Raw genomic sequence first — 10,000 nt, forward strand, 5'->3', positions numbered from 1 at the left:
ATGAAGATGGAAGAGGGGGAGAACGGGAAGAGAGCGAAGGGTTAAAGAGTGAACAGGAGGTCATGAGGCAGCAAGCGGACAGTTCAGGACCTCCAGGATTCCTCTACAAGGTCAAGACCTAGAATATAATCTCAGAATATTCAGTTTAAACCCCAGTTACAGATTAAACACGAGCTACAGAGTAAATTTAATAACTTGTTTATCAGCACGTTCATCTTTATACAACATGACAGATAATTAATGACGATTTTGAAAAATGTTCGCAGAAGGTTTTGTTGTAATTTTTATCCATTTATTGTTATGTATAAAGTTCTTGTTCCTGCTTCTGTTATTGTAGCTGTAAACAGTCTGATCTCCGTGCTGATGAGATCTGATCTCCGCGCTGATGAGATCTGATCTCTGCGCTGATGAGATCTGATCTCCGCGCTGATGAGATCTGATCTCTGCGCTGATGAGATCTGATCTCCGCCCTATGAGATCTGATCTTCATTTCAACAGAAACCAAAAGCTTTTTGTTTTTCAGGCTGTTGCTTTGGAGACCCAGGATTCAGATGAGGGTATGCTTCTGCTCTTCACTGAGGGAGACGTGCTCCTCATATTCACTGATGAAGAAGAAGACAAGGTCAGTGTGTGTGTGTGTGTGTGTGTGTGTGTGTGTGTGTGTGTGTGTGTGTGTAAATAAGTAAGGGATGCAGTGTGTGTGTGTGTGTGTGTGTGTGTGTGTGTGTAAATGAGTGTGTGTGTGTGTGTGTGTGAATAAGTGAGGGATGCAGTGTGAATAAGTAAGGGATGCAGTGTGTGTGTGTGTGTGTGTGTGTGTGTGTGTGTGTGTGTGTGTGTGTGTGTGTGTGAATAAGTGAGGGATGCAGTGTGAATAAGTGAGGATGCAGTGAGTGAGTGTGTGAATAAGTGAGGGATGCAGTGAGTGAGTGTGTGAATAAGTGAGGGATGCAGTGTGTGTGTGTGAATAAGTGAGGGCTGCAGTGTGTGTGAGTGTGAATAAGTGAGGTATGCAGTGTGTGTGTGTGTGTGTGTGTGTGTGTGTGTGCGTGTGTGAATAAGTTAGGTATGCAGTGTGTGTGAGTGTGTGAATAAGTGAGGGATGCAGTGTGTGTGTGTGAGTGTGTGCGTGTGTGCGTGTGTGTGAATAAGTGATGGATGCAGTGAGTGTGTGTGTGTGTGAATGAATGATTTCTAGCAGCTTTGAAGGGTGTATTAGATGTTTTCAGGAGGAAACCCTGCTAGTGCAGGACATGTGTGAGATCTGTGATGTAGTGTTGAGAAAGAAATACCAGAATTCTTCTGTAGAATGGAGAAAAACAGGCAACGCTGAGTTTCTCCTGCAGGTTGAAAAGCCCTGGATTGAGCTCAGATTTAGCAGGTGTATGCAGGTGTGTTCTGTACCCTCTTTACTCCGCCCCGTGACGGTCTGAAATCGGCGAGCTCCAGATGTTTCTCACACTCGGGATGTATTATGGATCTTCCTGAAGTCTGTGATTTAATCAGAATACTTTATTGATCCCATGGGGGATCTGTTTAGTTGCTCACAGTAAAAGATTATAATAAAGATTAAAGTAAAAAATTAGTAAATAAATACACACTGTTATATATTAAGTGAAATCAGATGGTATAAAGTCGCTACTTTTCAACTAAAATAAGTGATTGCACATGTAACAATTTATTAACAATGTTATTAATATATTATTAATATATACAAGTGAAAATCTATAACTGTCTGTATTATTATTATTATTGGTTACATGAAATTGTATTTTTTTGTTTGTGTGTGTGTGTGTGTGTGTGTGTGTGTGTGTGTGTGTGTGTGTGTGTGTAGCCGGATGGTACCGTATGGGCGATCAGAGAACAGGACTGGATCCAGTATAAAGACCTGACGCTTCTTTCAGGCATCGTCACGGAGACGCTGATTCGGCGACTCGACTGATCTGAGAGAAAGAATTCTGGCACTCGGAGGACACGGACCTGCTTTCAATTCTGTGTGTGTGTGTGTGTGTGTGTGTGTGTGTGTGTTCTGACCATCAATTCAGTATTTTCAAAACATTGTTACAGGTGATGACATAATTTCAGTGTTTAAAGTGCAATCGCTTCTATTTCTAAAAGGTTTTTGATTTTTTTTCTTTTTTTTTTTACTTTTTTCCTAAACACTCTCTCTCTCTCTCTCTCTCTCTCTCTCTCTCTCTCTCCCTTTCTCTTTCTCTCTTTCTCTCGCTCTCAAAAAAGTGAAATTCAAATAGAGAATACAAAAACTGTGAAACGTTCTGAACATTTTATACACATTTTTTTTTTAAATATGTACAGCTATAGCTTTACTTACTATATATTCAATAAAGATTTCCTGTCTATAATAATCTGTTTATTGTTATTTATTTAATGACTGTACATTTGTAAGAACAGGGTCCCTGGTGGTCTAGTGATTAGGATGCGGCGCTCTCACCGCCGTGGCCCGGGTTCTATCCCCGGTCAGAGAACCAACCCCAGCCACTCTTAGTGCCGGTCCCAAGCCTGGATAAATTGGGGAGGGTTGCGTTAGGAAGGGCATCCAGCATAAAAACGTGTGCCAAATCAAACATGCGGATGATCCGCTGTGGCGCCCCCTAACGGGAGAAGCCGAAAGAAAGTTTATACATTTGTAAGAACATTTTACCCATTTTATTATTATTATTATTATTAATATTAATTATTAATATTATCATTCTCGTATTTTTGTCATGGTTTTATTAGTGATTTTTTTTCATTAAAAAGCTTTTTTCCCCCTCTACATTAAAATAATATTTATGTACAAACCTTTTTTACATGTAGATTCAAAATGTTTAATGCTGACAACCAAAATGACAGAAAAATGTTCTGTTGTGAAGCTTCTAGAGAAAACATGCCATAGCGTAGCTTTATTTTTCTCTTCTTGTATATACACTGGCCAAAATCATCACCACCTGGATTTAACTATGAAGGGAGTTCAGATACAGAAGAGCTCCATGCAGTTACGAACATGTTTCATCTGCAACAACTAATTTATTCCTAACTGATGTAGTGAGGAGCTTCTCATTTCTCACACAACCATGTCAGAAGAAGGGTCAATATATTGGCCTACATCAAGGGTTAGAGTTAGGATTATTACATTCTGGAAGGTTTGTGACCATCACCTTTGAGGAAGAAACATAGTCAGAAGAAACGAATGAGCGTGAATTGAAAATCAAATTAATTTGATCAAATCCAATTCAGAGCATTTTCTCACTCATGCACAAAACATAAAGAAAACCACTTATCAGTGAGGCGAATCAAATGAAAAAGGCTTTCATGGTACTGATGTAGGAGAGGTGAGGAGACCTGGGGTGCAGTTGGCATTCTAATTCATTCCCAACATGTTCAATAGGGTTAGAGCTCTATAGCAGGTCACTCAAGATCTTCCACCTCAACCAGTTTGCTAAGGAGCATAAAGATTGCACTCTGGATCAATAGAAAAAGGTCATGTGGTCTGATGAGCCCAGATTTGCTCTGTTTTAATTTAAGAAAAGAGGCGGATGAAGTGATCATCATGTCTAATGTCTACTGTTTCAGCCTGTGGGGGCGGTGTGATGATCTGGGGTTGCACCAATTATAAAGAATATAATGAATGACCAGGAATTTTTCATCGATGGCACATGGCACATGCTCAAATGGTAAAAGAATGGTTCAAGGAGCATGAGAATCATCGTCACACATGCATTGGCCATCACAGAGTACACAAACTTAACCCCATTAAGAATCCTTGGTATGTGCTGGAAAAGTCCATCATCAATAGAAGAAGAAGTGGTGAGTATTGAATGCAACTCTGGACCACACTGTGATTGCATAAGCTCATTAAAATGATGTGTACATTTCATACATGAAACCAAGAGCGCCCCCTGTCGACAATCTTTTTTCCTACACTGATGGAAAGGCTAGCTGAACCCTCTGACTCTGCTGGAGGGATTATTCATCTCGACCATCTTACTTTGATCATTTTTTATATTTATTTCTCTTTCTTGCTTTTCTTACTCACAAGTTCAGTCTTTCTGGACGATGGGGAATTCTACCCAACCTGGTAACAGTCCAACTACTGTACTGATCCAGACCCAGTCTTGCCATGATATGAGCTGTTAGGTGTGGATGTTCTACCCAGATTTTAGTTTCAGGATTCACACTTTCTGTCAAGGTGAGTTCCATTTCAAGAGCTTTTCCAAAACAGCAGGTGGTGTTGGGTTCATCCTGGTCTGAGGAACTTTATCAACCCAAAGTGCTCCAAGAAATGATTATCATTGAACCATAGACAGGGTGATGGATGTCATGGTCTGGACCAAACTGCTGAGAAAGTTCATGCTAAAGAAATCAGAACACACAGTACATCACAGACTGCTGCGTGTGGAGCTGTGGAGCAGTCAGAGAGCCCATGCTGAAGCCTGAAGACCACCCAAAGCTCCTACAATAAACATCAGAAATGGACCATGGATCAATAGTAGCTGGTGGCTTATTTAGGAAAGTGATTTCACCAGGATGCATTATGGGAAGAGGGTGTGTTTTGTAGTAAGTGTATTTGAGGTTCTCAGGGATCAGGAGAAAACTCGTGCTGCTTCCCTGCAGCTCCTGGACAGTGTTTTTCTCGCCGTGTGTTTAGAAGAAGCGATGGTGGAATGTAAATCCAGCTATAAAGAGACACTCTATTAAAACAATTAAACAAACACCTCGAACCTTCTGCACCATCCTCCTCTCAGCGCTGAATGTTTCCTCAGATGTTCCATCCTCATGTTTATAACAGAGGCTTCAGCTTCTACAAACACAGCCTGCACTGTAATCCATGCTAGGTCATGTGACCAACCCGGAATCTTACAGAGATCATTTCTGATGAAATTTCTTATTTTAGAACATTTGAATGTTTTTTCATTTGTCTTTCACTTGTTTCCAAGCAGGTACAAGGAGATTAAAGCTGTAAGTTCTTTCAAAATACTATGACTTCTGTTAAAAATGTATTGATTCTCAAAGTTTGCATATGAAAATGAAAGTTTGTGGACACATGACCATAAGGTTGCTATGTGCCTCTTTTTGAACATCTCATTCCACTTTTATTCTCCATTCGCTCTTACAATGAGCTCCACTCTTCTTGGAAAATGATTATCACTAGATGTTGTGGAGATTCATTTAGGTACCAGGGTGTTAGTAAAGTCATGTACCGATGAAGGTGAGATGTGATGAGTCCAAAGACGTCCTACACAATATTGGGTCTCCAGGTTTGTGTGGAAAAAACAAATATGAATGGAAAAGTCTGGTAATAAATATTGAGGCTGTGGGGTATATAGAGATTAAGGCTGGGGGGAGAATGAAATTGAGGCTGGGGGTTAGATAGAGATTGAGGCTGGGGTAGATAGAGATTGAGGCTGTGGGGTAGATAAAATTGAGTCTGGGGTAGATAGAAATTGAGGCTGGGGGTAGATAGAAATTGAGGCTGTGGGGTAGATAGAAATTGAGGCTGTGGGGTAGATAGAGATTGAGGCTGGGGGTAGATAGAGATTGAGGCTGTGGGGTAGATAGAGATTGAGGCTGTGGGGTAGATAGAGATTGAGGCTGGGGGTAGATAGATATTGAGGCTGTGGGGTAGATAGAGATTGAGGCTGTGGGATAGATAGAGATTGAGGCTGGGTGGTAGATAGAGATTGAGGCTGGGGGTAGATAGAGATTGAGCCTGGGGGTAGATAGAGATTGAGCCTGGGGGTAGATAGAGATTGAGGCTGTGGGGTAGATAGAGATTGAGGCTGGGGGTAGATAGAGATTGAGGCCGGGGGTAGATAGAGATTGAGGCCGGGGGTAGATAGAGATTGAGGCTGGGGGTAGATAGAGATTGAGTCTGTGGGGTAGATAGATATTGGGGCTGGGGGTAGATGTCAGATGGAGATGACAGGGACAAGGTAACAGATGTATACTGTGTGTGTTTTAAACCGGTCTCCTGCTGGGCTTGTGCTGGTGTGAGCTGAAATGCAGTTGGTGCTCAGAGGAGGTCTCAGTGCTGATGGACCTCACACACACACACACACACACACACACACACACACACACACACACACACACACACACTTATACTTACATGACCCTCCACATAGCACACTTTTCATTTCTAAATCTATTTAAACTCGTGTTTGTTATCTGTGCGTCTATATAAGAATAAGAACAATATCAGGCCTAGGAGTGAGCCCTGAGGGATGCCAGATAATTTTTCTTTATCATTTCATGAATCTCAATTAACGATCTGGAAATTAATATCTATATCAAGCAGATGAACTTAGCCATGTTGTCATGGGTAACCGATGATGAGCTCTGATCTCAACAAAACTAAGGTGTTTTTAATTTTGTTGTTTTTCAGGTTGCTGCAATGGAGACCCAGGAGTCAGAAGCGGGCGTTATTCTACTCTTCACTAAAGGAGATGTGCTCCTCATATTCACTAAAGGTGAAGAAGACGAGGTGTGTATGTGTAGGTAAATATATATATATATATATATATATATATATATATATATATATATATATATATATATATATATATATATATATTAGGGCTGTCAAATTCATTTTAAAAGCACAAATTTTATTAACGTGCAATTCAATTCAGGTTGACTATTTATATTAAAAATATAAATAAATAAATATAAAAGAGGCCAAATTAAAACCTTCAACGAAACAAACATTTATTCACAACCTACTTTCTTTACTTGGACATAAAATAAAATAATAATAAACTCCACCAAAAAATAGGTTTTAATCGCTTAACATTTGTTTAACTGATGAGTCGAGTCTCAAATCAGCACCAAACTCCACCATGATGCACCACATCCGGCAATTAAAACCGTTCCTGTGAACCAGAGGATGGAAGTAATGAAGTACAAATACTTTGTTATTGTACTTAAGTAGATTTATATGGTATCAGTATTTTACTTCAATATTAATCTTTTACTTAATACATTTTTTTACAAAAATAGTTATAAAAATACTTTCTTCTTCTTCTTACATTTTTACACCAGAATCGTTACTTTAGTTTTAATCTATTTGGTAAAATGTCAATATTTTTTCTTCTCACTGCACCGTTTTAAGCTCTAAATGTATTCTTTTAAATGATGATTACGGACCTTTGAAGAAGTAGATGCCGAACTCACAAACATCCCGAACCATCTAGAGACGTACCAGTGCCATTTGGATCCCGCTACATGTGTGGAGTTTTGACATTGGACCTCCTGGAGTGTTTAAAGGCTCTGGCATGGAGAAGCTGATGCTGGATCTGTGGTGATCACAAATGCTGAGCTCATAAAACTCGGAGCTACTAACCATATAGACTGTATAAGCCTGCAGAAAGAACATCACTTATAATCTAATACTCCAGTAATCATGTTAGTTCTCACTCTCCAGTGTTCTTTATTGTTGAAAGATTTATGATCAAACTCTTGATGTCACCCAGATGAGGATGGGTTCCCTTTTTGAGTCTGGTTCCTCTCAAGGTTTCTTCCTCATAACATCTAAGGGAGTTTTTCCTTGCCACAGTCGCCACGGCTGCTCATCAGGGACAAATTCACACCATTCACCATCACTGTTGATTTGTGTAAAGCTGCTTTGAGACAATGTCTGTTGTGAAAAGCGCTATAGAAATAAACTTGACTTGACTTGACTTGACTTAAATAAACAAATTCACAAACATTCTTAGATTCTGTAATCTGTATGAAAGTTAGAAGAGGTACAGTTTCTCCGGTATCACCTAATTAAACGTCCGTGTGGAAACATAGCAAAAGTTCTGTTTGGTGTCCTGATGATTTGATTAATATAAAACACCAGAATTACTTTAAAACATTTACATGAATATTTAGTCTTTATGCTCCATGTTAAGTTTGTCTTCACTAATAATAAACATACATTTGTTTAAAGCATCAATATTATGTCCATGTTCATGTTGATTAGAGAATTAAACATGAGAAAAGTATTATTTTAAGATATTTAGAATGGATAAAAATATGTGATTAGGTTGCGATTAATTTTGAGTTAACTTATGACAATCATACGAATAATCATGTTTAAATATTAAAATTTTATTACAATTATTATAAATTATATTAACAGCCATAAAAATAATAATACGTGACCTCCAGTTACCAGCGTGACACTAAAACAGTTAGTAGTAATGGCTACTTTTTACTTAAGTACATGTCAAAACCCAAACTACTTTTTCTTTAACTTGAATAAAAAAGTGCAGTCAGAACTTCAACTTTTACCAGAGTCTTTTAAAACATGAATATCTACACTTCTAATGAAGTGAAATTTAGAACAGATACAAATGTGCAATTAAGTTGCAATTAATCATAAGTTTCCTCATGACAATCATGCGATTAATCGCAATTAAATATTTGAACTGATTAACAGCCTATACATCATATGCATTGATAGTAAAGGTGCAGTAGTCGTTTTTTTTTTTTCCTAATACAAAAAAAACACTGCAGAGTTTAAAGCATGAAGGTAAAGACGTCTGAAAATCAGACAAAGTTGATCTCAGACTGTTACGAAGCGCTTCTATTGGAGACGTGTTAATTAAATGTTAAGAAGACGAAGTCTCCGCACAGCCCATTCCCGTGCTGTTGTCGATGGAGGCTTGATTTGGTTTATGTGTGTGTGCTGTAGAGTTCTGTGTGAACCTCCACAGTGTTTGTTAAGTAAAAGGAGATTGTCCAGAATTAGACACAGACTTCTACAGCACTTCTGACGGAGTAATGCAGCTCAGCTGTCTCCCTATTTTTTCTTCTATTTTAAATGTCTCTCTCGTTCTCGGGCCATGTGCTTCAAGCTCCGAAGACTAAACAACTAAACGGTTTGCTCTTCCTGTTCCAGGTTGCATCTCTGCTTTTTCCCCACATTAAACACAAAAATAAAGGGCCAGTATTAAAAAACTCACCATGTGATTGATATAGACATCTTCTGTGGCCAGTATTGGGACAGTCTTCCAGCCATATGTGTTTCTTTCCCAAATTATTAGCACAAAGTCAAAGGCACACAACTGTATCGGACGTCTTCGGATGCATGAACTTCACTTGAACTACGAGACCCAAACATGTTCCAGCATGACAATGCTCCTGTGCCCAAAGCCAGCTCCATGAAGATCTGCTTTCCATGGGTTGGATGTGTGTAGAAGATCTCCTGCTATAGAACATGGACCTACACCTACATCAGGACCTGACTTTACTAACACCCGTGTAGCTGAATGAATCTCCACAAAATTTAGTGGAACACCTTTTCAGAAAAGTGGAGCTCATTATAACGGCAATTGGAGAGTAAATGTGGAGTGGGATGCACAAAGCAATCTTATGGTGAGGTGTCCACAAACCTTTTACACTATTGCGTATTATAAAATGGTAATTTGTTTCTATAAACAGCACACGGCAATGCTGCTGAGATCTGGACTCTGATTGGTCGTCAGGTGTTGATTAATTCTCTATAACTGAAGCCCTGATAGTAGCACAGGTATGCACATTAACTCTGATTTGCTTAGTATTTAGTAGATGCACCCTTTTGATCTAATACAGCCAGGAGTCTTTTTGGGAAAGATGCAACAAGTTTTTCACTCCTGGATTTGGGGATCCTCTGCCTTTCCTCCTTGCAGATCCTCTCCAGTTCTGTCAGGTTGGATGGTAAAGGTTGGTGGACAGCCATTTTTAGGTCTCTCCAGAGATGCTCAATTGAGTTGTTGTGAAGCCACTCCTTCGTTATTTTAGCTGTGTGCTCAGGGTCATTGTCTTGTTGGAAGGTAAACCTTCGGCCCAGTCTGAGGTCCAGAGCACTCTGGAGAAGGTTTTCGTCCAGGATATCTGTACTTGGCTGCATTCATCTTTCCCTCGATTGCAACCAGTCGTCCCGTCCCTGCAGCTGAAAAACACCCCCACAGCATGATGCTGCCACCACCATGCTTCACTGTTGGGACTGTATTGGACAGGTGATGAGCAGTGA

General features: G+C 39.6%; 1 protein-coding gene across 2 annotated transcripts in view; it reads left to right on the forward strand.

Moving 5' to 3' along the window:
- The window catches only part of bin2b (bridging integrator 2b), a 33,008-nt gene that overhangs the window by 21,549 nt on the left and 1,459 nt on the right, over nt 1–10,000 (forward strand). Inside the window, exons 10-12 of one of the 2 annotated variants that reach the window (XR_006925313.1) lie at nt 1–110; nt 524–622; nt 1,835–2,026. The exon at nt 1–110 is cut by the window's left edge and continues 524 nt beyond it. Coding sequence is in view for 1 of the 2 variants with exons in the window: in XM_046846378.1 (XP_046702334.1) it covers nt 1–110; nt 524–622; nt 1,835–1,942 (317 nt within the window). In the remaining variant the exon portion in view is untranslated. Of the gene's footprint in view, nt 111–523; nt 623–1,834; nt 2,364–10,000 lie in introns of those variants that run through there. The other variant, XM_046846378.1, reaches the window with a different exon arrangement.

The sequence above is a fragment of the Silurus meridionalis genome, chromosome 1 (assembly GCF_014805685.1).
Source record: "Silurus meridionalis isolate SWU-2019-XX chromosome 1, ASM1480568v1, whole genome shotgun sequence".
Taxonomy (NCBI): domain Eukaryota; kingdom Metazoa; phylum Chordata; class Actinopteri; order Siluriformes; family Siluridae; genus Silurus; species Silurus meridionalis.